Here is a 27,213-nt window from a genome sequence, read left to right as displayed (position 1 = left end):
GATTCTTATTTTAAATATTAATTTTGTTCATCAAACTTTGCTTTCGTCAAAGAATGCTCCATTTGCAGCAATTACAGCATTGCAGACCTTTGTCATTCTAGCTGTTTTGTTGAGGTAATCTGTGGAAATGTAGACAATTAGCAAACACAATGTACCATTAGAAGACTGGAGTGATAGTTGCTGGAAATGGGCCTCTATACACTGATGTAGATATGTCATTAAAAAACAGATGTTTCCACTTAGAATAGTCATTTACCACATTAACAATGTATAGTGTGTATAGAGTGTATTTCTGATTGGTTTAATGTTATCTTCATTGAAAAAAAACAGTGCTTTGCTTTGAAAAATAAGGACATTTCCAAGTGACCCCCAAACTTTTGAACGGTAGTGTGTGTACGTTTTAATTAATATATATCCGCCCACCCAACAGTTGTGGATGGTGTCATCTGTACAGCTGTAAACCCTGCAGATACTCCGATCTTGCCTCAGATGGTAGTTATAAGTATTCAGAAACAGTATCTTAAGTAACATGATGATGATGATGAGGAGGAGGAAACGCTGTCAGCTGCCACAGGGAGAGATCCAGAGGGGCCTACTGTGTCTTAATATTATATACTAGCAGTGCTCTGCCCATTCACATTCTAGAGTGGAATTTGGAGTTTGACATGTAGACTGAAGTGATGGGCATAGATAATGGATAACTAGCACATTCTTGTCCTTGAACAGAACATGGTTGGGCATCATCAGGAGGAGGTTCCATCAACGTCCACAGCACAGCTTGAAACAGTGAGCTTTTCGGTCAATACCATGTTAAATCTGTATGTGGAACTGTAGGAATTAAATGTCGTCCATATGTTTCCTAGTTGCCAGTAAAGCGGTAGCGTTCTAACAGAAATTCCTCTGGAAATGATAAAACGTCTAATCTGGGTCGGAAGACTCTCTCGCGACGTAAATCATTTCGAATCACCAAGGCTTCGATGTCAATTGGATTTGGTAGGAATAGGCAATCCATGTCTACCAGCTTTCTTCATGTGGGAGGAGACGGGTATAAACTCTGGGTTTCTTATTGTAAACTTGCCAGCGAGCAAGTTATGTTCACAGTGTCCACAGAGTTACCATGGTGATTGACTCAGAGTCTCAGATACCTCTCTATCTGGAACGGACAACTCAGAGTTTCCCTCATCTCAGGGTTAAGTTAATTTTCACATAACCCGCTTTATGGAATACCAGCTTAGGTTCACAGGCTCAGTTACGATGGTGACTGACCCTGAGCTTGAAACAGACAAGCCACAGTTTCCCTCATCTCAGGGTTAACAAACTTTTAACAAACTTTTAACTAAACCTGCTTCTTGAAATGGACCCCAGATAGTGTCCGAGATTACGTATATATTTGTTTTGACTTTGTCAAATTTAATCAGTGACTATATAATGTTGAATCATGTTGCATGAATGTTTTGCTTTATTGTTTATAGAAATTATTATTAAGGGATGAACAGTATGGACGCTGCATTGAATCCTTTTCAACATCCAAAGTCATAGCTGATCATGAAATAATTGTGGTCAATTGTGGTTTCTTGCAAACAGCAAGCGATTCGAATCATTATACAATTGAATTAATATTTGATTTTATTCAAAGTACTTTTGGTCATTAGCGGTTTTAATTGTGTATTTGAAGATGATTAGAGAAAGTGTTAGGATGTGAAAAACCTCATGATTCTGTCTGTCATATATTTTATGTTGCTTGGAATTAGATTTCAAAAGATTGAAAACATCGAGAGAACGTGGACATGCTGTGATGACATTTTGTGAGATGTTTGTTTTCTTCCCTCTTCACACTGAAGAGCCTCCACACTGACACTTTTTCAGTTTCGTTGGCAGCTAATTGATTCGGCGGGTCTCTAAAAATAAAGGAAGTGGTGGAGCAAATTGAAAAACTATGAAGTGGCTTTTAGAGCTGGACATGGTTTTGGACCTAAAATAGACTTACACAATTTGTGTATGAACTTCTATCTAATGGAAAGGAAGAAAACAATAAATATCTGTCACATCTGTGGTCTGTCTTGCATTTAGACACATGAATCAACTTTGTATAAAAATAATATAATAATAACTGAAACGAGGCGGCACGGTGGTGTGGTGGTTAGCACTGTGGCCTCACAGCAGAAAGGTCCTGGGTTTTTCTCCGCCCAGTGGCCTTTCTGTGTGGAGTCTCCATGTTCTCCCCGTGTCTGCGTGGGTTCCCTCCAGGTTCCACCCACAGTCCAAAGAAAGGCTCTGGGGATCAGGTTGATTAGGGACTTTAAATTGCCCATAGGTGTGTGGATGGTTGTTCGTCTCTGTGTAGCCCTGCAATTGTCATTGCCTGAAGTTGGCTGGGATAGACTCCACCCCCCTGCAACCTTGTGTGCAGGATAAGCGGTTTGCAGATGAATGGATGGATTGAATAACGGAAACGCCTCATGGAGTAAATTACAGACTAGGTTACTTTAGTTGGAAAGGACTCTCTGAAAGGACAACTTGCTTAAATGACCCACAGGTTTTATTACAATGAACGCCGGTACAAACTATTGATCTTGTAGCAGGAGGGAGCTTCTATTACGCGCTGGGCCACCAGATCCCTCTAATTAAAAAACATTCACACGCAAATCACCTTGGGCAGATCTCACATAAATACAGTGAGGATTCTCCTAACTGACCTCGACGGATATTGCCTGATCCGTAGGTGCTTTCCTTTTCTTCTTCATCCAGAACTTTCAGCTACAGTCACCATTTAAACTTTAAAATGTTGACATAAGACACTAAACTATTAAAGAAACACATAAGAAACACGTCGGGCCAAGTCCGTTTGCTGACTCAGGATGAATGATGCCCTAGAATCAGGCCGAATGCTCTGGCCCGAATCCGGCGTACGACACTGCCGTCACTGGGTCTGATAACCTTCTGGCCCACACAGCCATGGCTAGCAGGCCAACTCAGGAACGCTAACCGGAAGGAAAGATCCCGGCAGGGTAAACCGGTGGGATTGTGCTGGTATTATAATATTGTAAAACCACTGTAATTCTGCAACTGTAATAGAATAACATCAATGTACAGTTATGATTGTATTTGATGTAATCTAATCAACTGGAATGCATGCATGTAATACGTGCACAACTACTGATATTGACTAAGGGTCATTCAAAATCCGAGTTACAATGAACTCACCAGAAGACCACTCCCAGAGGGGTGGACAGTATCTTTCACACCTTTAAGCATTGTTATAAATACCTGTAGGGACCATTGTTCTCGAGTTCACTGGTGGGGGGGGGGGGGGGGGGGGGCAGACGGCTCTATGGATGGTCAAAAAGACTGACCTGGGGTCTGTTGGTTGCTGAGACCAGCGGCTCCTCAGCTGAAATGTTCTTTTTACCACAACACCATCTCCTTTATTAAATACATTTGAATTTAACCTTTTGATCTGCAATGCCCGCTGTCCGTCCGGCGTTTCTCCATTTTTTAACGCAACACTGGCAATGTGGCAGCCACGTATGAGAAGACCAACCGCTGTGGACCAAACCTGGAAGCACAGGGGCTAGCGGGCTAAATACTCTTCTGAATTAAGTTGAAAGCTGTTCAAAAGTTATTAATTGCAGCTTTCAGCTTTTAGCATCCAATGCATTTTCAGCAGGAAATGCATTTTCTAGTTTAATTTCATCCTGTACCACAAGGGACTTTTAGCGAGGTTCGAGTAGAACGTTGCCACTAAGTGGCTACAATGACTCACACTCCAGGAATGCTGCTGTTTTGCCCACAGTTCTGCTCTGCTGACCTACGGTTTTGCCTAGAAACGGATTTGTTTGTCTATCGGGTTTTCATCTACCCTGCTGCATTGCCGACAGCGTCTTACCAGCCCACTCTGGCATTGGATTTGTTTACGGTGCTCACTGAGCAGCCCCTATATCACTTTTTTTTCTGTTCTTATTTTTTTTTATTTTAGAGCCTTGTGTTGATTGTGTCCCTCGTCCTTGTAGGTGCGGCTGAGACCAAGGTGGTGGGGTTTGTGCCTCCGGGTATTGGTGTCTCCCTTTGTGTGCTGGGAAGATTGAGGTACCCTTAGTTTGAAACCCTCACGTCTGATTGTGTGTGCATGTGTGGCACACTTCTGATTTTGGTGCCTCCTCTTTTGGGATCGTCACCTGTCTAAATTAATGTATATGGCTTGTCATTGGTCACTAGTGGTTCAATAACCACTGGTAATAAATGCTCCGATGCCCAGATCAACTAACAATAATCTGTAGTCCATTACAGGTGCAACAGCTGAACAAACTAAAACTATTATTTAACTCATTCTGTAATAATACACCGTAAAAGAAAAAGCATAAATTTTACTTATTTGTCAGGGTCGGGGGTGGAAGGCAGGACTCAAATGCAGACTTGCAGGAAACAAAAGGCTTTAATAGTTACAAGATCCAAAATCCAAAAGGCCAAGGGGCAAAAACACACAGGCATGAACCTACGGCTATCCAAGACAAAAGACAAGGACATGCGTGGCAAAAGACAATGACGCAATGCGAAGTGACAACAGACACACATGGTTTAAATACACTAGGGAGGTGCAGGTGATTGGACACAGGTGGAAACTATTAGACGATCACAGGGGATGACATGACAAGGCAGGAAGTGAAGTTACCCGGGGACACAAGTGGCAGAAAACTACAAAATATAACATGAAGTGAACCACACCGTGACACTTATTTGTTGACTTTTATGAGACATCCATCCACAGCTGTATGTCTGCCACCCAACTCACTGCTGTGCATGCAGATTAAAACTCCAACAGCCATTTGGCTCGTCTGTAATTAAGCAAGGCCGTTGTAGTCATTTGCCTTCTCATTTACTCTGAGTGTGGTGGATTTTACTTTAATTACACGTCAGCTGAAAGGCAGTGAATGCAAGGAGATAAGCAGGGAACAGACGCTATCGGACGCTTTCAGTGGTCTCCCAGTAATTTGATGTCTGAATGCACCGCGGCACAAATTATCAACGAGCATCAGAGGCTCTCGTGGTGCTTAATGTTTTACTAAAAATCCATGTTCCAGCCGTAGAAACACGGCCGCAACAAAAATGCACCATCAATGTAAAGCTAAAAGCAATGACTCATAACCTTTAGACCTTATTAGCCCTTGAAAAGATGCCTCGTATATTTGCGATCCCTAATCGCTTCTTACATACGACACGACAAAGTGTTTCTCAAGGAACTAAAATCAGGGGAAAATCATTCTTCATAAGTACATTTCTATCTTCTTTCTTGTATTTTAATCATCAGGATTTATTGAAATCTTACAAACCTTCAGAAACTGGTCAAAACTAAATTACAAGATATCTTTAATATAGCTAAATAGAACATTTGGACAGCAGTGCCTCGATCCATCCCTCTTCCTGCAGCTAAATAAAGGATGAAAACTCAAAGCTACACATGAGCATCCCACATACTCACAGCAGTGAAGTGGTGGCCCACGTGTGGACTGACTTCCTGCTGGATTACCTATAAAGCTCAATTCTCGTTTCATCTATGATGTTTTATTATAATTTATTTTTCCAACTCTCACAGCTCATATCGGTATTTACAGCCATTGTCAGTCTCCCTTACTGCCATGCGACACTACATGCTTCCCTCATGGTTGTCAATAAGGGGCTCCATGTCAATATGCGAGTAATTGTACTCTGAATCTAGAACAAAGCCTGGAAATCGAGCCCCCACTGAACTGCCTCACTCAATTGACCCTTGTCAACCATGACAAAGCATCAGGATTTAAATGCCAAACCGCAGTATAATATCCTCACAGCTTACATTTACAGTGTGTATACTATGGTCAATCGTTATGTCAAATTAGGGAAGCTTTCATCAAAATATCTGGATCGGTATTTCTTTGTGAGAATATGTTTAAAGTGTCTGCCACCATGAATTTACCTTTTAATTTACCAGTTTAATATTAATAATCTCTGCATTACTGTCATGTCATGCTAAGGTTTTTACCTTTTGTGACTTTATTTTTGTGTTTTAACGCATCTATATGATAGTCATAGCATTTTCAAAGCAGCAAAAATTCGCACTTACCCTCTTTGTTCTTCTTGTGGATATTCATAGGTAGTGAGTGAATTTTGTGTCCAAAATTTAAAACAAAATAGTACTTGTATGTGCTATCTTAAAGGTTTCTGAAATACGTGTTGAAGAGTATATTGTTATAATACACAGTGCCAGTCAAATATTTGGACACATTTTGTCATAATTCAATGGTAAAATGGGTCTGAACTTTTCACTGGTACTGTATATACACTGATTAAAATGCTATGAGACCGCAACATTTACAGTGCATTAAAGATCATTTAGCTGACGTTTTTATCCAAAGCAACTTACATTGCATTTTTAACCCACGGCTTTTTGCATTTTTGCCCGGAGAGGAATTAGGGGTTAGGTGTCTTGCTCAAGGACGCCTTGAGCACCCCTTAAGATAGGGAGGGGGACGGGGGGACGGGGTGTCCTCTTTTGAAAATACGCACTTCCAGGTCTGGCTGTTTACTCCTCAGCACGTCCGTGGTTGTTTCTATGGCGACAGGAGTAAAGATAGTTGAGGGATGTGTCACAAATACATTTTGCTATGTGGTTCCAACTTCAACAAGGCACAAAGGAAGAGAGGGGGGCTCACCATTATCTTACCACCAGACAAATGCATTTTGTTGTGGGAAATCGGCTGCTTGTTTTTCATTGTCAGCTGCACTATGATGCAGGTTGTATGACACTAGATTCCTCCGAGTAAATGATAAAGTGCAGCTATAGTATAAAGCCAGTATTTTGCAGCATCTCGCTTGTATCTGTTGCTATGGGTCAGGGGTCCCCACACTCTACTTTTCAACCAAGTCATGGTGATCTACCCCCTCCCCTCCATGACGGCTGACGGGGGGAATAGTGAATAGTAGCGGTGACGCGCTCCAACAGCGCAAAACGAGTTGATGTGAATAAAACAACGAGCCTCAAAAAATGTCTTCACCTCACGCATGTGCGTCGATCGCAGGAGCTAACGGAGAACTAAGGCTAATGCTAATAAGTGAGCCTTGCTGACTAACAGACGCATTTCATTTAATTCAAAAGCAACCCTGGCTGACTCCAATCAGTGCAAGTCTACACTTCTCTACTACTACTTGTTCACCAGACTACTACCCAACCCCCCCAAACCCCACCAAGGTTGAAAAGTAGCCTGCGAGCCGGAAAAGTGTGGGGACTCCTACATTGGACGTGGAAAGATGAACCCATATTTTCTGTGATTATTTTTTAAGTTTCAGAGAATTCAGCAAGAGAAAAGGTCAGACCAAGTAAAGACAGAAACAATGAATTAAAGATAAATAGTTTATGTGACTCTCTCACGTGGTATTTACTTTTCTCTATACACATTGTTTTGAACGTGATATACAGTATGTCGTCCTTTTTTTTAACAATTTGACATAATGGGTTTATTTTTTCTGCATGCACTTTAGAATGCCAACTAAGGGCTCCACAGAAAAAGACTTCAAACTAGAATCTTCCTCACAGTAAAACATGAACTTGGATCAAAAAGCGTGACATTTTGAGGAAACGGTGGAGAAGCACAGCATTGGACTACCATAACTTTTACAGGTAAGCGCAATGTACCCCACAGTAAGAGACACAAAAATACAAGTTCCAGAGTCAACATGTATTTTCCACCTTTTTTTGCAAGTTAAAACGTCATCTTACAAAGACACAAAGAACGGTACCCCTTTAATCTGTTCTAAGAGTAAAGCAGTGTGTGTACTACTCAAGGAGGATTGTACGACGCTTGTGTGCAGCCGACGTGACACAAAAGTTGTGCCGACATCCAGTACTTTTTCCATCAGCTTTCTAGAGCTGCAACAAGCTTGAATTTGACCTGGTCGCCATCTTTGTTTATAACAGGCGGCTGAAATCACAGTGCGGATCGGCGTTTTTTTTTTTTTACAGGTGCTTTTTGCAAATCCGGTCTGATTGTTTGGGTGTGAAAGATTGCTACTGTGCAGTTATAGCCATTCTAGAAGTTCCACTTTGGGACTTAGTTAAACTTCTGCTACACTTTTGCTTCAGAAACGTTGGAAGTTTTTATTTGTGTAGCCACCAGGAGTGATGAGGACTATTATAGTGAGGATAATTTTTGTGTGTGAGGAAAGAAACGATCTCCATTACAATCGCAGGGTGTTTGCATGTTTAAATGCACGGCACAAGGGGGTGGGTTTGCTAGGGACTTCTACAATGGCAACCACATCACAGGGGACCTCTGTCTCATTTTTTTTTGTGCTAAAACTAACTGGAAGAGTGACGGCATCAAGTACCTTCATTTGGTCTCTGGCCTATTAGACTGCGGTTCTGACCTTGGTGCTTTAGGATAAACACAAACACACGCACACTCCCACCAACCCACACACACTTTAACGCACCGCAGAGCAATTCACCTACTGAAAATCACCAAAGGAAACAAAAGTGAGATGACCGATCCGATACATTTATTCAACTTAGCACATTTGTTTCTCTGCACTGTATATAGAATCTCATTTATGAATACACTCAATTTTTATCGGCTGATTAATCTTGATACACTTATTGCGAGGGGGGTTACCACAGCAAATCAAGTGAAAGAACACCTCGTTACCTAGCTCGCCACTGGTGGACAGATGTGTGGACGGAGGCTCTTGGCCCAGGCATGCTGTGTTATTTTCTTATTTACAGAAGCATGTATCCATACAGTAGATAGTCTCGATTAAGGTTGTGTCCATTTTTATTTATTCTACTTTTTTCCCCTTCATTGTTCCAGAACAGAAAAAAAGTCCCAAAATGTGACAAATCAGGTTCTCAGTTCAGTTCTCCCACGATGTCTGTTTGCCTTCCTCTCCTGCGCACTGAGCCGCTGGCTGGGCTGCCGTCAGTCAATCGTTTTTTATGCGTGCCTCTCCATCCGTATCGTCCAGGAGTGGCTCCAAATGAGACAGGGTGTGTCCTCCCACGGCAATAGGTCCTCGCACAGGTGACTTATTCCCCCGTCATTCAAATAGGAAATGAATGGTCTAAACAAAATACAATACAAACAGATCCCTATGAATCAGAAATGCACAATATGTCTTTGTTGAGCATCATATGAGAATATGAGATGGCTATGTTGAATAAATGCACACATACAAAAAATATAAATATACCATATATATATATATATATGCATGCATCCAGAAATATAAAAGCTGTATTGAAAATTGTAGTTGGGGGTGATTCAATAATTTAGCGTTTGGACAAAGAAGAGAGTTTGCTCTTTAATTGTATGACTTTTTGCCGAGTTATGTGTAAGATGGATCTCGCCGCGTGAGCCAGTTGCTTGGCAACCATCTGTTACTGGTATAGACAACCAGTAGGGTTGCCGCACGGTCATGTCTGCTGTCCCTCACCTGTGGAGGCAATTTATGAAATACAGCAGATGCAGAAATGACAAAGCTCAGGCTGCTTTTGTTTTAATTTAAGACTCAATAAGAGTTCTGAGGGAGTTCTGGGCAGTGTGTCTGGTTTGGGAATTAGAGTAGTCAATAGCCCTTGGTGATGGCTCAAAGAAAGTGGGATTTAAAAAGCGAAAATGTACATATAAATTAGGTATCAAGGTTTTCTTTGAAATGAACTCCACCTGGTGACATATGATACAGTGAGTAATTATACCTATATCGTGATAATTACCAGCTTATTCCAATGCTGCAAGCAGCCGTTTTAACAGTGCCATCGATAGTACATGTTTCTGCAACTACATACAGCTGTCTCTACTCAGGATCATTCAATAACCCATGATTCAAGCACCGCCACAATATTAACTCAGCACCAAAATGGGTGATAGTGTTTCACACTTCAACTTGACCCTCACACTCGCTCAGAAGGTTTACATCGCCTGCTATGGCAATGCCTTTTCTTCTCAAGCCAGGAAGACAGAACGCTGCTTTCTGCTTGAGTGAAACCAGAAAAGCCAACCTCCTTACAGTTATCTGTGAGCAAACAACCAGCTTTGGTGGCGCTCCGTCAAAGGAAAAAAACAAAACATGAAGGCGGCAGAGAGAAAGTTAATTGTAAATAGCAGCAGACGAGCAGAGAAAGAAACACAAAAACAACCCACATGCGGAGAGGAACAGACGCCAAGCTGGGCTTTCTGTCTTTTTAGTCTTCTCGGTGGATTGCTGGTGAAGCTGACATGCAAAATGAGACACAGGGCAAGTTGTAAACTCCAACATAACAACATTGAATTAAGAAAAGAATCCTTGAAATATATGTACATATTTATAGTACGTATATATTTATCCATAAGCTCTACCCACGGTCTGCCTTGTCCCTTCTCACCTCAAAACATTTCTTGCGAAGATGCTTACACGATGATAAAACATGAGCAGCAGGTAAGGAGCAACAGACGTGAGCGAGCAGTCCTCCACCTGGACGCCCCGCCAACCCAAACAATAAAAGATAAAAGTCACAGTTTCCTTTTTGGAAGGATGTCTTTTTTCAAAAGGTATCTAAATATACACACATCAAATGTCCCTGATTATTTTACACATGCTTCATTAAATGTTATGGCTGCTTCTGGACTATACAGTCAGAATTATTTTACTCTGAGTCAACATTGAGCTCTGAGTGACACAAGAAAACTGACGAGTTAGCTAAGTACATCTATCTTCAAGGAGAAGGGGGGAAAGTGACGAGTTGCTCAAGCAGTTTTAGCTACAAAGTTAAGTATTTATCCACTAGCCACAACACCTAAAAGTTCCGATGTAATATCAAACGAGAGTGGTTTGTTAGAGGGGGCCAGGCGGCTCACAGGATGGAGGGGATAGGCGAGCGTCGCGGTGGGCAGGGTGATCCGTAGGGCGAAGTCACAGGAGACAACCTCAGGGTGTTAGCGACAATGCCTGCTACGTTGTTTAACCTCCGGGATTTCTCATAGCCTTCAGATGAGGAGGGGTAGGGAGTGGGAAACAGAGAGGTGGTGGTGGTGGTGGCAGGAACAGGACATGAACACATACAGGCAGGCAGGCGAGCAGGCAGGCAACGATCCCAGTCCGAGCCAGCCGAAGTGAACCGGGACAAGAGGAGACAGGAGTGAGACAGAGCAGTGCCACATACTGTATAGTGAGTGCATGCACAGGATATTTTCCTTACTGTGGCAGATCTAAGTCTTATAGGCAACCTCATTGGCTTAGTTCATCCTCAGTGGCTGAGCCAAAGAACCACAGACTTCCTGCACAAGACCCACTCCATCTACATTGGAAAATCTTTCTGACCAGAGAATATACGTCGCTCCTTCCCTTTGATACGTAAGAAGTAATCTTGGACACAGCTCAGAGAGGGAAATGGTGATAGCTATGCTGTTTCACTTGTTCTGCTTGGAAATAACAAGAACCCAAGCTAAACAACATCTGCACCAGTCTTCTTGTCCATTATCATTAACGTGATTTCTTTGCTGAGACAGCATGTTATTGAGGTGTTATTCTTTTCAAACCTTGTTGCAGCGACTGTGCCCAAAGATTTTGTGAAATAGATCCATAAACACAGTACGGCTAAAGGCTTTACACTCCATTTATGCCACGTTGGCAAAAGGAGAAAAAAAAAGAAAATCCTCCTGTTCATTTTTCAAAGACACCCCATAGCTATGATTGAGGTCACAAATAAACAAATAAGAGGGAAATTAAGCTTATTAGCTGATCATATGGCTTTTAAACAAGTGTCATGGTTAGTCCAAGGACAGGAGTAAGAGAAGACTCAGGCGCAGACTTGCAGTCATGGTATATATGTATTTGTATATATGTATATATATATATATATATATATATATATATATATATATATATATATATATATAAACACTTTGAATAACTTTTTCTCCACAGGACAGTAGTTTGGGGAGGCAGTAAGACCAATCTGACCACATAAGGCCCAAAAAACATTCTAGCTATTATAAACCACACGCGATCAACAGTTCCTGTCTTGCAGTTTCTGTGGCGAACGCAACTGCCACGGCTTGCAAAGCAGTTATCTCGACATGCAGCTGTACAACAACAAATGAATGTCTTTGAGAGTCACTGTTCAAAGCTGTAATTGGTTTATATAAAAAGTCATACACTTTTTAAAGACAAGGGATATTACCCATTTAAATTAGAATATACCTTAAGTGAGCTCTTCTTTTAAGGTGTAAACAAATGCGATGCACATATAGTAGGCTTTGAGCACTTTTTGAATTCTTCAGAGCGCTTCGTCACGGCTGTCTCGGAGCCAGCATAAGTAGGCGGAACAAAGGCTAGTGTTGGTCTATGCCAACAGGTAGCGGGGGACTAGAAAGGGAACCGATGTTTTAAGCATTAACCGGCGTGTTGCTGCAAAAGTGACCCCCAACAGAAGCAGCAGAGACAAAGGTACAGCTGCTACGCTGTCTACGTTGAGCAAAAGAGAATTGAACCAGAATTACGTGTTATCCTGCTTGAATTCTCAATAACTAGTACCTGAAATCCATTTTCCATCCCCAAACTGAAAATAAATTAAACAAAAAGACACACACCTATACCACATGTATTATCCTCCTGATTACCTTGTCAATATAATACAGAAAAATGTGCTTTGAAGAAAATTAAGCACACCCTTTTGTCAGATCTGTCAGCCCTAAGAACAGGGCACGTGCTGCCAGAGGGAGTGGGATAGTAGACCCACTTTTGGCTTGCAATCCAACAGTTGAGAATAACTGTTCATTGATTTGTTCTGTATAGTGCAGAATCACTTTGAGGCTACAAAGCAAGAGCACCAGAGGTTTGGACAATCTCCTGAAGAGACAGTTGACTTTTGACAGGACCCAACTAAATGTAAAGTTAGTTTATAATCACACAACAAAACAAAAGGAGCAAAGCAAGTTCAGTTTCTTTGTGTATTTATTGTGTAACGTTACTGACTTACAAAGTGATATTTCAGGTCCATACCTTGTCTGCCTGACCTCACTTTGATCCATTTCTGTTCATAATATTGAAGTATAAACTGTATAAAACCGTCATAATGTCAGCCTTTAAAGTGGGAAAGTTAAGTCCTTAATGTGACTTTTCACTAATAACTACAGACTGGACTGACTTTTGACAAAAGGTTATTATGCAAGGCTCACTTTTCCACATTACACATTCACTAACGCCTCAAAATGCGTGCGATCAAATGAAGGTAATAACCCATGATTTAGGCCTTGCTTGACATCTAAATGTTATTCAGTGCAGTTGAATGCAACCAAATGTATTTCTTAGACATACCGTCTTTTGTGATTTCTATCGAATGATCTGTGCATGACCTTTAATCCATGGCGTAAAGTTTATGCATTTTAGTTCATGACCTTTTCTGCCCTTTTGAAACCACACGGAATATCAGCAAGACTTTGTGGTAATTTGGCCAATGTAGACATCATGATGACCTTTGCTTGGGTCAAAGTGTTAAGAAAGTACAGCCATTTCTGATTCTGACCTTTCTATGGATGCACCTCTAGACGATCAATACAAAAATATTCTGGACAAATTTGTTTATCATCCAGCAATATTTCAAATAATGATGTGTACGGTTTTAAAAATCTAGTTAAGCTTTAAGGTTTCCAGATATTTCCTGCTAAGTTTAAACAACTAGAAATAAGAACCAGGCCCAGGTTCAACTCATGTTTTAATTGGGCAAATTGACTTCTTCATTGATAAATCAAATTTGTTATTAGCTATTATAAATTAGAGTTATTACTGTGAAAGAATGAATGCAACCCAGACGCCAAACTCTTTTGGCATGTACTGTTTCTGAAAACCATGGATATGTTGAATGAGAGTTTCTGGAGCAAAAATAACCCTTACAATCAAATTATTTAACACTCACTCAGAAATTAGCTGAATCTTAAAAGAAATTTGGCAACTCATCAACATCAGGCCTCCCTCCAAAATCACTCCCTTAAATTTATCATAATGAACAACATGGAAAATATTAGTACTCACAGCTGTTCAAACAGCAGCTTTTAGATTTGATTCATGGATAGCATATGATGTACGAAGAATTTGAACAAAAACATGAAAGAGTATATGTGAAGGTGAGTAAAATATTACGGCTGATGTTAAATAGTAACATAACCATGTTAGTAGCATCAATAAATAACATCCACCCTTTACCGTCTGTCTTTGTCACACCAACAGCAATCTCCGGGGTGAAGGTCCCCTATTTGTTCAAGCCTTCCACCACAGCAACCTCATATCTTACCTAAACTTAAATAATGGGCGCTAAGTATATTACAGAATGCAAAAATGTCCGATAATAACATTCTTGCTTGCCAAAGGGCCTGTTGCAATACACACATAAACAGCAACAGCAGGTTTTTTAGTTTGTTTTTTTAATCTGAATATAAATATTTCAACTGTTTTGGCTGGTTCTTAGCTAAATCAGTTATTTAGAAGCAGCAAAATGCTTTTCCCAATGTTATAAATGAAGAAGTCAAAACATTTATCAGTTGATTTAATTTAAATCTACTTTAGGCTGTTTCAATTCCTCAGGCTTATGAGCAACAGGAAACATCTGCTGGTGTACCATCACCTTTGGGGCAGATGATACACTTGGCAATTTCTTTGGGAGTTGCAGACGGGCAATGGTACTTGGCAAAAGCCAAATCAGTGAGATGCAGGGTCAGAGAGTGTTTCCAGGCAACTGGAAAAAATGAAGAAATTGTGATGAAAGCAACAGTGAGTCAGCTGCATGGATGCTGTCATCCCTCAGAATTGCTGGAAAAAAATAGCGCTGTGTCACTGCTGAGGCAGTAGCAGATCCGCCGGCTACGTTACCTGAGCTGACTAGGACTACAGAAATACCCTCCCCCACCTACATGGATGTCAGTGTCCCAGTCACTACGTATACGCATCAGCTGATGAGGATCTTTTCTCATTTTGTTTTAGAACAAAGAACTGACATCTGTTTTCCTATGGTACAACCTAGATTCAAAGCATATTCCACTCATACTGAAAAGTGTAACCATGGGAAAATCTAACCGAGAATAGTACGTGATGAATAATGAGTGAAAAATGATTACGTGTCAATGCAGAATAGCAAGTATGAATTTCAGAATGATTCTCAAAGACAAACAAATGTTTTAAGAAATTGACTTATGTTAACAAATGAGTGACATGTTCATTAAAGTACAATTCAAACCAGGAGAGTTCCACATGCAGTTACCTGTTTTTTGCATCCCTCCGTCTGCAGGGCAGCTGTAGTCACTAGCACCGAGCAAGAAGCATGTCCCCCCGCTCTGCTCGTCTTGTTCCCGGGTGCTGGACCTCCGCATGGAGACCCTCTCTTCTGAAGACATGGTCAGGTCGCTGCCCCCACTGCAGTCTGACAGAACTGGGACAAAAGAAACGGGTCCGGTTAGCTATATGAAATATTCTTGGACAAAGCAAAAGCTATAACTTCTGCTTTGTCCAAAATCTGTCAACACACTATTGCATCTGGATGACACACTCCATCATTACAATGATGGGAGCCAGGGTCACATTTTCTTCTCTTCAATGCCATTTGCCACAGATCAAAAACACAGTGGCACTGGCTATAACCATTGCAATGATGGAATATGTCATGAATTATATCAGTGTGGCTCCACAAGCAGTTAGAAGGATTCAATTATTTTGTCACAGAAGTATTATCTTTTATATTTCTAACAGGATCTTAAAGGGTAACTTAGTTGTTTCATTTATAATGTTGAGTGGTCAAAATGTATGATCCATTGAGAAGACAAAGCAATAGTATGATAAGGAAAATACTTAACCAACAAAACCGCACCTACAAATTTGCTAAATGGATATCAGCATATAGTATCACTCTAACCTTAAGCTTGTGTACACTGCTTCAACGTGGAGGAATCCAAAGCTCGAGAGGCCTGTCGAGCTTAGTTTCAGCTGTTAAGCTATGATTGGACTGTTGGGGAATGGTTTAGCGAATGGCTTGATTTAATATTAGATATTTTAACTTGATACTGGGAAGTTTAAAAATAATCAGCACTACAACAGACTTTCTATTGATAGAAAATAGCCAAACAATTCATTAGAGTTTTTGAAAGTGTTTTAGATGAAAGGTTTATTCACAGATTGTCGTCTTGGATCAATTAATCCCACAGTAAAGACTGGCGGAATTCAATATATGTAAAATAGAACCTTTCACATTAAAACATAAAGCGTAAGGTAATGAAAGGACCCTTAGGAGAAAAGTAACCGTGTTTTCTGTGACCTAATACCCAAATAGACTGCACAATCGCCCATACTGTTAGCCTACCATGGTTTCTGCTCTAGAATTTCAAAAAAGCTAATGTATGGAGGTCAACATTGATTTCCATCAATATCTGATGTGTAACAGGTAATTACTGATGTGGGCCTGTAGGGGAAAAGCAGCTAGTGAACAATCCCTGTCTGAGCAGCAAGTGAACAATCCCTGCTGCAAGGAAACCGTAGACACAACGGCTCTGACTTCCTATCTGCATTAGCCGTTTCACAAAGCTTTCTTCAAACCGCAGTACCTTGTGTGCCGACGTCCTCATCACTGTGGCAACCAGAGAGGAAGGCTGGGAGGCCACACAGTTCAAGAGAGCTCAGTTATCTTTGAGGATTTTTTTGTTGCCGTCACTACATGTATAACACCACTCGGTGGAACCTTTACTTTAACACTGAGGTGTGGCTACTCATGATTTTTTGATTTTGTCTTACCTGCGCGGTTGCGTTCCATCACCCTGGTCCCTTTGATGTGACACAGGTCGCCATGAGTGCTGTTGCAAGTGGTGTTGAGATCTGCTTTGCAGTATATGGGGGACCCTCCCTGCACCACCTGAGGGATGTGTTTCTTCCTCTTCTTGGGTAGCTTCTGCTTGGCCATGGCCAGGGAGTAGTACATCCCAAAGTTATTGACAATAACAGGCACAGGCATCGCTATCGTCAGCACACCCGATAGGGCGCACAGAGCTCCAACGACCATGCCCGACCAGGTCTCTGGATACATGTCACCATAGCCCAGTGTTGTCATGGTTACCACGGCCCACCAGAAGCCAATGGGAATATTCTTGAACTTTGTGTGGAGGCTACCGGTGGGGTCGTTGGGGTTAGCGCCAATTCGTTCGGCGTAGTAGATCATGGTGGCGAAAATGAGCACTCCCAACGCCAGGAAGATGATGAGGAGGAGAAATTCATTGGTGCTGGCTCGTAATGTGTGGCCCAGTACCCTTAGCCCGACAAAATGGCGCGTCAGCTTGAAGATGCGCAGGATACGAACAAAGCGCACTACCCTGAGGAAACCCAACACATCCTTAGCAGCCTTTGATGAAAGGCCACTCAGCCCCACCTCCAAGTAGAACGGCAGGATAGCCACAAAGTCAATTATGTTAAGAACGCTCTTAACAAACTCCAACTTGACAGGGCAGAAGGTCACACGCACTAGGAACTCAATAGTAAACCAGAAGACGCAAACGCCCTCCACATAGGTGAGTGCAGGGTCGGTTTCAATCTCGTATTGCGGGCCTGAGTCCGGCGCAGTGCTGTTCCGCATCAGCTCCGTCTTGTTGATGATGGTATTGAAAGCCTCGTGAGTCTCCAAGCAAAAGGTGGTGATGGAGACCAGGATGAAGAACAAAGATGCAAAGGCTATGAACTACAGGAGAGGAGAAAAGAAAAAGAAATGTTTTACTACGATCCATCTTTACTTTTGGTTTGAACTGTAACATTCTATAAACCAGCTGAGCATTCTGAATCAACTAATTTAATTTCTAGAGAGAGGAGCAATGTATTAACAAGAGCAACAAATAGACACACACTTATCCCTTGCTTCTGGTGGGAGTGAAACACAGAAATGCAGATACAGTCAGATTTAATGTACTGCCGCTGATATATTAAGCTGTTGGAAGTAAAAACAGGAGAAAAGTGGTCAAGCAGCAGCTATTATACAACAGAAAATTCCCTACTGCAGATCAGGAAAACGGTGCTTATTTTTTGTCCCATGGTGATGCATCATCTCCTTGCTATAATTGAACATATTAACAATAAAATTATTAATGCAGCCGTGATTCAGAAAAGGCATTTGACCGAATAAACTGGACTTTTCTGTATCAGGTACTCAAAACATTTGGACTAAATGAAACAGCTATTCAATGTGTTAAAACGCTTTACCATAACCCAACCGCAAAGATGAAAATAAATGGTGGTCTTACTGATAGTATAGCCCTGGAGCGGTCTGCCATGGATGTTGTCTTTCACCGACTCTATTGTCAATTTTTATAGAGCTCTTGGCACAAGCAATTTGGCATAATATGGACCTTAGTCCGAAAAGAAGAAGTTATCATTGGGCTTTTTGCAGATGACGTGATCTGTTATTTAGAGGACCTCGACATTTCCCTTTATTAGTCAATCAACTTGAGGCGTTCTAAAAAAAAATTGGAGTTCTAAAAGAATTACATATCTCAGGGTAACTATAACAATATGTACTGATTTTCTATACAAAGCCAACTATATTAAAGTGGAACAGGACATTAGGAGTGCTATGGAGAGGTGGGCTGTTCTCCCACTAGATCTCAGTTCATAGATTACCATACAAATGAGCATACTTCCTAAACCTTTTTCAGTCACTAACAATTGAAATTCCTGACAAACAATTCAGAGCATGCGATACAATTACTTCAAGGTTTATATGGAGTCCAAGAGTCAAATATGAAACATTACAGATTGGAAAATATAAATATAACATATATAAACAGGGACATTTCATTACCAAACGTCATGGCATATTCAAAGAAATACAGAATCATATCAACTTTATATCAACATCTAATGAAAAAAATACGAAATACATTTCATGTAAAACTAAAATGGAAATACGGACTTGGAGTGAACATTACAGAGGATGAATGGTTGAATATTTGGAGGACACAACTACCTAAACCTCCTCACAAACTTGGCCTGAACAAATGTTACCAGATTCTGTATTACTCCCCAAATTAGAAACAAATGTCTGTCAATTGTCAAACCATGTTGGAGGAAATGCGAGGCAATAAATGTAAACCACTCCCATGTATTTAGGCTATATCTGTCACACCTGTATGTCAAGTTGCGTTTTTGTCCTGTCTCCAGTTGTTTTTTGACTTCCTGTTTTATTTTGGAAACTAACTCCCTCTCGTTTCAGGTCCCTTGCCCTTCCTCATGTGTCACCAGTCTGATTGTCTCCCCTGATTCCTGATTGTGTCCACCTGTTCCCACAACTCCCTCATGGGTACTTATAGTCTGCGTCGCCCCTTGTCCTGTGCCAGTGTGTCTTGTTGTTTTGCCCTGCACACCAGCCCTCACGTCACGAGTCAAGTCAAGTCCGATAACGTTTGTCACGTCCTTTTGATCCCTGTTACATTTCCTCGTTTAAGAGAGATTTTGAGTTTTTGCCTTTTGAATTTTGATCTCAACCTTTTTCCTCATTAAGAGAGATTTTGAGTTTTTTCCTTTTGAACTTTGATCGCGACCTTTGTTTCCTCGTTAAGAGAGATTTTCAGTTTTTTCTTGTTATTAATTAAAAAAGCAATATCAGCTGAACCCTCTGCGTCCGAGTCCTCCTCCTTCCTGCCTGACAGTACACACTGGCCAGAATGGACTCGGCAGAGAAGGACCAGCTGACGGAGGCGCTGCGCGCTCAAGCATCAAGACTGGCGCAGCATGAAGACCTTGTTGCTGACCTCGATCGAGGGGTTCGGGGACTTGCTCAAAGCCAGGAGGGGTTTAAGACTGCCATGACCACGCAGGTGGGACTCCTAAACAGTCAGGTAGAACAAATTCTCACCTTGCTCTCCAGGAACCCCGCGGCTTCTCCCGAACAACCCCCCACGCCGTCTGGACATTATGAATACCTGGTCATGCCCTTTGGTCTCACAAACGCCCCAGCAGTTTTTCAAGCGATGATAAACGATGTGTTAAGAGACTTTTTAGACCAGTTTGTGTATGTGTATTTAGATGACATTCTGATTTATTCCCCCGACCTAAACACCCATAGGAACCATGTTGAACTCGTCCTGCAACGTCTCTTAGACAACGGGTTATATGTGAAGGCGGAAAAGAGTGAATTTCATGCCGATACTGTCTCCTTCCTGGGCTTTATCGTAGCCCCTGGGAGGGTTCAGATGGATCCGGCTAAAGTAAGCGCGGTAGTAGAGTGGCCAACTCCTGATAGCCGCAAGAAGGTACAGCAATTTCTCGGTTTTGCTAACTTTTACAGGCGGTTTATCAGAGGCTTCAGCGCGACAGCAGCCCCGCTCCATGCTCTTACCTCCCCGCAGGTGGCGTTTCACTGGTCCGCCGAGGCAGACGCAGCCTTCCAGGAGCTTAAGCGGCGCTTCACTACAGCACCCATCCTCACGCTCCCTGATCCGGCTCGCCAGTTTGTGGTGGAGGTGGACGCCTCCAATAATGGGATCGGGGCCATTCTCTCCCAGCGAGCAGAGTCTGACAACAAGCTTCATCCTTGTGCCTTCCTGTCGCGACGACTGACTGCAGCGGAGCGGAACTACGACGTGGGAGATCGTGAGCTGCTGGCAGTGAAGGCGGCGCTGGAGGAATGGCGGCACTGGCTCGAGGGGGCACAGCACCCTTTTTTGGTTTGGACAGACCACAAGAACCTGCAGTACATCAAGAAGGCCAAGCGTTTGAATTCCCGTCAAGCCCGCTGGTCCTTGTTTTTTAACCGTTTTGATTTTTCCCTTTCCTACAGACCGGGATCAAGAAATACCAAGCCTGACGCCTTATCCCGTCTTTTCAGCCCGGAGCCCGTGGCCAGGGAACCTGAGCCCATCCTCCCACTACACTGTGTGGTTGGAGCGGTTACCTGGCCTATAGAGACCAAGGTGAAGCAGGCCAACGGTGAGACCCCCCCACCTCGTGGGTGCCCAGATAATCGTCTGTTTGTCCCTATTAATCTGCGCCCACAGGTGATCCACTGGGCTCACTCGTCTTTGCTCACCTGCCATCCGGGCGTACGTCGAACCATGTTCGCCATCACGCAGAGGTTCTGGTGGCCGTCCATGGAGCCGGAGGTCAGGGAGTACGTTGAGGCATGCTCCGTCTGCGCCAGGAACAAGAACTCCTCCAGAGCCCGCGCAGGCTTGCTACAGCCGCTGCCCATCCCGTCCCGGCCGTGGGCAGAGATCTCGATGGATTTTGTCACGGGGCTACCGACCTCCAAGGGGAACACCACGGTGTTGACCGTGGTGGATAGATTTTCAAAGATGGCACACTTCCTAGCCCTACCCAAGCTGCCCACCGCTAAAGAGACCGCTATCTGCATGATGAACAACGTGTTTAGGATCCACGGGTTCCCCAGAGACATTGTGTCCGATAGGGGGCCCCAGTTTGTCTCGCGGTTCTGGCAGGAGTTCTGTAAGCTCATCGGAGCCACAGCTAGCCTCACATCGGGGTACCATCCCGAGGCCAACGGACAGACGGAGCGCCTCAATCAACAACTGGAAACCAGCCTCCGGTGCCTGGTGGCCCAGAGCCCTGCGTCATGGAGCGAACACCTGACGTGGGTAGAGTACGCCCATAACTCCCTTCCCACCTCCGCCACTGGCATGTCTCCCTTCCATTGCGTTTTTGGTTACCAACCCCCTGTGTTTTCCGAGTCCGAACCAGAGGTGTCTGTGCCCTCCGCCCAGGCCTTGGTCCGCCGCTGCCGCCGCATCTGGGCAGCGGCACGCCAGACGCTGATCAGACAAGGGGACAGAGTGAAGAAAGCAGCGGACCGCAGGAGGAGACCGGCCCCAGTGTACCAGCCCGGCCAGCGAGTATGGCTCTCAGCCAAGGACCTACCCTTGCAGGTCGAATCACGAAAGCTGGCCCCTCGCTTTGTCGGCCCGTTCCCCATCTCGAGGATTATCAATCCAGCAGCTGTGCGCCTCCGTCTGCCCCGGTCCCTGAGGGTACACCCAACTTTTCATGTCAGCAAAATCAAACCAGCGAAGGAGAGCGCAATGGTGCCAAACCCCAAGCCACCCCCACCCCCTCGAATGGTCGAGGGGGGGCCGGTCTACACGGTGAGGAAACTGCTGGCGGTACGTAAGCGGGGACGGGGCAGGCAGTTCCTCGTGGACTGGGAGGGCTACGGCCCAGAGGAACGACAATGGGTCTCATCTAGCTTCATAGTGGACCCGGATCTCATTCGAGATTTTTATAGAGCACACCCGGACATTCCAAGGCCGCCTGGTATTCGGCCTTGAGGGGGGGGTAATGTCACACCTGTATGTCAAGTTGCGTTTTTGTCCTGTCTCCAGTTGTTTTTTGACTTCCTGTTTTATTTTGGAAACTAACTCCCTCTCGTTTCAGGTCCCTTGCCCTTCCTCATGTGTCACCAGTCTGATTGTCTCCCCTGATTCCTGATTGTGTCCACCTGTTCCCACAACTCCCTCATGGGTACTTATAGTCTGCGTCGCCCCTTGTCCTGTGCCAGTGTGTCTTGTTGTTTTGCCCTGCACACCAGCCCTCACGTCACGAGTCAAGTCAAGTCCGATAACGTTTGTCACGTCCTTTTGATCCCTGTTACATTTCCTCGTTTAAGAGAGATTTTGAGTTTTTGCCTTTTGAATTTTGATCTCAACCTTTTTCCTCATTAAGAGAGATTTTGAGTTTTTTCCTTTTGAACTTTGATCGCGACCTTTGTTTCCTCGTTAAGAGAGATTTTCAGTTTTTTCTTGTTATTAATTAAAAAAGCAATATCAGCTGAACCCTCTGCGTCCGAGTCCTCCTCCTTCCTGCCTGACAATATCCGAAAATCCGAAAAGTTTTTTGGGAAATGTCCATACAACTATTAGATAGTCATATAGTCATGCATTTATGTTTCTCTACTTTGGTAATATGACAGGAAATGCTGTGTTAAGAGAATAGAAGTATCTACTGAAATTATGCTAGAAAAATAGGCTATTACCATCCTTCTTGTGAAGGTGGTTGAAAATTGTGATTGAAACTTACAGGTAGGAGCTCAAAAGGAGCAATGTTGTGACAAGTGGGATAAATGGAAAATGTTTCATACATCAACGATAATAGAAGATAAGAACATTTTTTTCAGAGCAATTTTTTCTTTCTCGTGTGTGTTCTTTCTGTGTTGAAGAGGCAAAAATAAAGTGTAAAAAGATAAACTAGAATCCTAATAGTCGAGTTGTAGTTACCCTAAATGTCATCCACTTAATATTTTATCCATGCCGACATTTTAATGAAATTATGAGCGTGATTTGTAAGCTGTGAGCACCACATTCTAATCTCATAGTCCAGATGGCTGCTTTTAAAAAAGATTCCGTCTAGGCTTTCCTAAAATATGGTGTTACGACGTCATTGAATATTTAGTGGGAAACAAAAGGATCTGGCAGTAAAAATAAAACAGGTCAAATGGATGACAATAACTCTGTGAGTCCAGGATGCATCCTTATGAAGCAGTGCCTGCTATTGATGTTCCATCATGCACTTTCAATGGCGCCTACATTTAATAGCCACATTATAATGCATTACAACAGTGAATATATTATAAAAAGATAACAATGTATTACAACTATGCAGTCCTTGCAAAACATACATGTCAGTCACCAGCAATTGTGAATTAAGATGATACTTGACCTAATAAGTCATTATAAATATGTGTTACAATTACAATTATAAAGCATTGTAGATGTTTATGTTTGCTACAAGGCAGTTATACAGTAATACATTTTGGAAAATTAGTGTGTTGATACGTTTACAGCTAAATCTGTTTGGTACAGGATGAGTCATATGTTGCTTTATTTTCTTGTTTTGTTTCTGTCCATCTGTAAAGTGTTAATTGAACCACCTGTCGGATGCACAGCTCACATCCAGCTTTTTTACCCCAACCGCCCTGAAAGAAGTTCAGTCCGAAGGTCTGAACATCCATATATTTTCTCCGAGGAGGTAAACAAAGCAGATTTACACACACACACACACACACACACACACACACACACACACACACACACACACACACACACACACACACACAGCCTGCTGTGCTCCTTCACCACCTTTTTCCTCCCACAGTTCATCCACTGATGCACTCCACCCACTGAGCTCCTGAAGAAGCTGTCTCACACCAGGCCTTGTTTTTTTGGATGGCATGACTCACAACACTCTCAAAATATCATTGCCACTATTTGGGTCACATTGCTCCCTAACTGATGGCGTGCATTTACTCTGCTTCCGTTAACACACACTCTCTTCACTTACATACGTATTGTTCAGGAGTTAGTTAGCATCACCCATCATATACTTGCATTAAAAATATGCAGTATATGATAACGCTGAAAATATTTTTCAACATTGTTGCATTGCTAGGGGCCATGTTCCTATCCACAAAATGTTCAGAGACACCCCAGATACCACCAGTTTTCTTTCAACTCAAACAGCATACAGTATTGATGTACTACAATTTAGAGCATCCTTTGAAAAAGACACCCGAGTTTCCATGTTCTCAGCTCTAACATGGTTTTTGACATTTTAAGTAAAAAATACACCATTTGTATCATAAAACTTTCTCAAACTTGTTTTTTCAGTCTGGAGAACTTCAGATGACAGTCAGCCATAACCAAACATTTCTACTTTCAAAAACAGTGAATACTGAATGTAATGTATCTTAAATTTTAAATAATTAATATACTCTCAAGAAAATTTGATATAAAAGAAAAGAAGACCCGATTAGCAGCTCTAGCTCACTCTGGCAGGCCATAGAATTGCAACCTCCCTCCGGCATCTTAGGTGAGTATTTATCTTATCTTGTCATGCCGACTTTTGAAAGGATTTAGGTCCCAAGGCCAAATCGGTAACTTGTCTCTGGTAGAAGAACATGGTATCATCATCTGTCTAAGAGAGTTCCTGTCGGGGGAGAATTTGGTGAGGTGCATATTGTGCTCAAGAACTCGTATGTGACCTTTCTTGGTAAACTCGTGACCTGACCAAGTCCACGGTGGCATCCTGCCTTCCAGATGGGGCCTGGACACACTGTATCCTGTTCTTATCTCCTTCCGTCCATTTCTGTCTGTCAAATATGATTGACTAGGTCCCATTAAGAGAGAGTCGCGGATGTTCCCAAACAACATCTGTTCACCACTAATCTCCTTTTGTGGGGGGGTTAGGGTCTTCCTTTTCCCTCTTCCTCGAACCTTCAGAGATGTATAAAAGCTTTTGTTCTCCCCTAGAATCTTTGTCAGATCTTCTAGCTCCTCATGGGAGAGAGAACGTCGGCCCCTTTTCAGCTGAATTGTAGTCATTTGACTTCTGTCTGTACTTACGACTTGTGTTGATGATTTCTGTATTCTTTATGATTTTTCCTATATCCTAGTTAGTAAAATACTTGCGAGTCTCTGATACTTGAACAGATTGCGCAAACGCTACACGTCCCTGCCTTTCATACGCACGTCCTGTCTTAAGTCTAACAAGCACTTTGGCCAATTGATTGAATACAAAAATGTGTGACATTAGCCAATCAGCGTCCTTAAATAGACTCATCCTGGGGCAACATTGGTTATGCGGATGACATTTTGGATGTGAAGAGCAAGGATTTTATCGCCATTCAGGCAGACAAGACAACTGACATATATACAGTACATGTTATATCATACTTATTATTTTATATATATATATATCAAATAATAATTATTATTATTATTAATAATAATATATTATATAATACAGAATTGTGAAGTTAATTACTGTTTTTTGTTCATTTTTAATTAAAAAAAATATTTAACTGCAAAGTAGTAGCCTAATGTGTTTTGTTTTGCATTAAATCAACCTGGAATGTTTGCTGAAATTGATTCAATTGCCCTACCTAGAAAATTTTCCACCTACAACCTGCGCTCAACATGTGGTGGCAAAAGCCACATATATACAAGTTTTTGTCTTGAATAACCATTAGAGAGGAGGATTTCACTGATTTCATGTCTGGAAACTTCAGTGACACCTGTTTTGGGTACAAACTACAGATTTGTTCCGCACAATGTAATGAACATTTCAGTCTCCATGGGCAACAAGCAAGGCCTTATCCTTTGACTGGTTAATTATGTGTGACTGACATATCAAGGATTTTTTTGTGTTCTTACAAGAAGCTCTTACTCATTCTTATTCACCATAAGCTTGCAAGGTGATTCACGGATAAAATTTGTCAGGTTGCTCAAAAGAATCTGGGAGAGGGTGAAAGAGGACAACCCTGAGCAGGAGGACATTTTATTACACTGCATAATCTACCAGGAAGTATTGTGTAGCTTGACCAGGTAGTGAAGCCCGCAGTTGTAAAAGTCGTTCGAGGGGACTTCAACATCGTCAGTTGATTAAGTTTCTTGAAGAAACTGACGCTGATCACCAGGATTTGCAAAACCATTCCAATCTCCGCTAGTTAGGTTTGGAGATAATATGTCCATGAGTGTGGGAGCTCAAACAGGAGGTTATCTCATTTTTGGAGCTACTTGAGGAAACTGACGATCTTCGTCATCGGAGTAACGCAGATGGGCTTTGTTTTAGCTTTTACTGTGGACATACTGACTCACGTGAATGAGCTGAACGGGAAGCTACAAAGAAAAGACCAGTCTGTTCATGAAATGCACATAAACGAGCCTTCAAAACCCAGCTCGCTTTATTCTCAAAGTCAAAAAAGTCATTCAAAAGGAAGCATCAAGTTTCCGTCAGGTAGGTACCGGTCGTATAGGAACGTATATGGCACCAGTTTTTGGTACCCCACCCTACCTATAACGCGACTGCATGCAGTGCGATCAAAGGTTGCAACTAGGGCTGTCATGAGATTTAAAAAAATTAACAAATTAATCGCACATTTTTTTAATCGAATTGCAATTAAAAAAATAGTTTTTCTTCCAAAGACTAAATCAAAACTAGAAACCGTGTATTTTAGATACTATTCTTTAACTGTACATTGGATCATCTCTAAGGGAGAATTCCACAGGGTGAAACTTGTCGAACTAGCGACACTTCCTGCTGTGCTCTCTGCATCATTTGACGGCTGTGTTTGAAGTGCCAACAATCTCCCGACATGGCAAACTCTGTTTTACTTCCAATGCAAAAAGCTCTCTCCATCTTCAACTACCGTCTCGGCCTCTCCTGTCAAACTGACTGCAGCTAGCA

General features: G+C 42.3%; 1 protein-coding gene across 6 annotated transcripts in view; it reads right to left on the bottom strand.

Moving 5' to 3' along the window:
* Positions 1–7,370: 7,370 nt before the first annotated feature.
* The window catches only part of kcnc2 (potassium voltage-gated channel, Shaw-related subfamily, member 2), a 61,630-nt gene continuing 41,787 nt past the window's right edge, over positions 7,371–27,213 (bottom strand). For 2 of the 6 annotated variants that reach the window (XM_040174530.2, XM_078101085.1), the window contains 3 exons: positions 16,777–17,710; positions 15,257–15,424; positions 14,460–14,734 (listed from right to left, as the gene is read on the bottom strand). In XM_040174530.2, the coding sequence (XP_040030464.2) occupies positions 14,586–14,734; positions 15,257–15,424; positions 16,777–17,710 (1,251 nt within the window). In that variant the 3' untranslated portion in view covers positions 14,460–14,585. Of the gene's footprint in view, positions 9,088–9,769; positions 10,039–10,530; positions 10,987–14,459; positions 14,735–15,256; positions 15,425–16,776; positions 17,711–27,213 lie in introns of those variants that run through there. The other 4 variants (XM_078101084.1, XM_040174534.2, XM_040174535.2 and 1 more) reach the window with 4 other exon arrangements.

The sequence above is a fragment of the Gasterosteus aculeatus genome, chromosome 4 (genome assembly GCF_964276395.1).
Source record: "Gasterosteus aculeatus chromosome 4, fGasAcu3.hap1.1, whole genome shotgun sequence".
NCBI lineage: Eukaryota > Metazoa > Chordata > Actinopteri > Perciformes > Gasterosteidae > Gasterosteus > Gasterosteus aculeatus.
The sequence above is the reverse complement of the archived record's forward strand: the minus strand, read 5'-3'. Positions and strand labels throughout refer to the sequence as shown.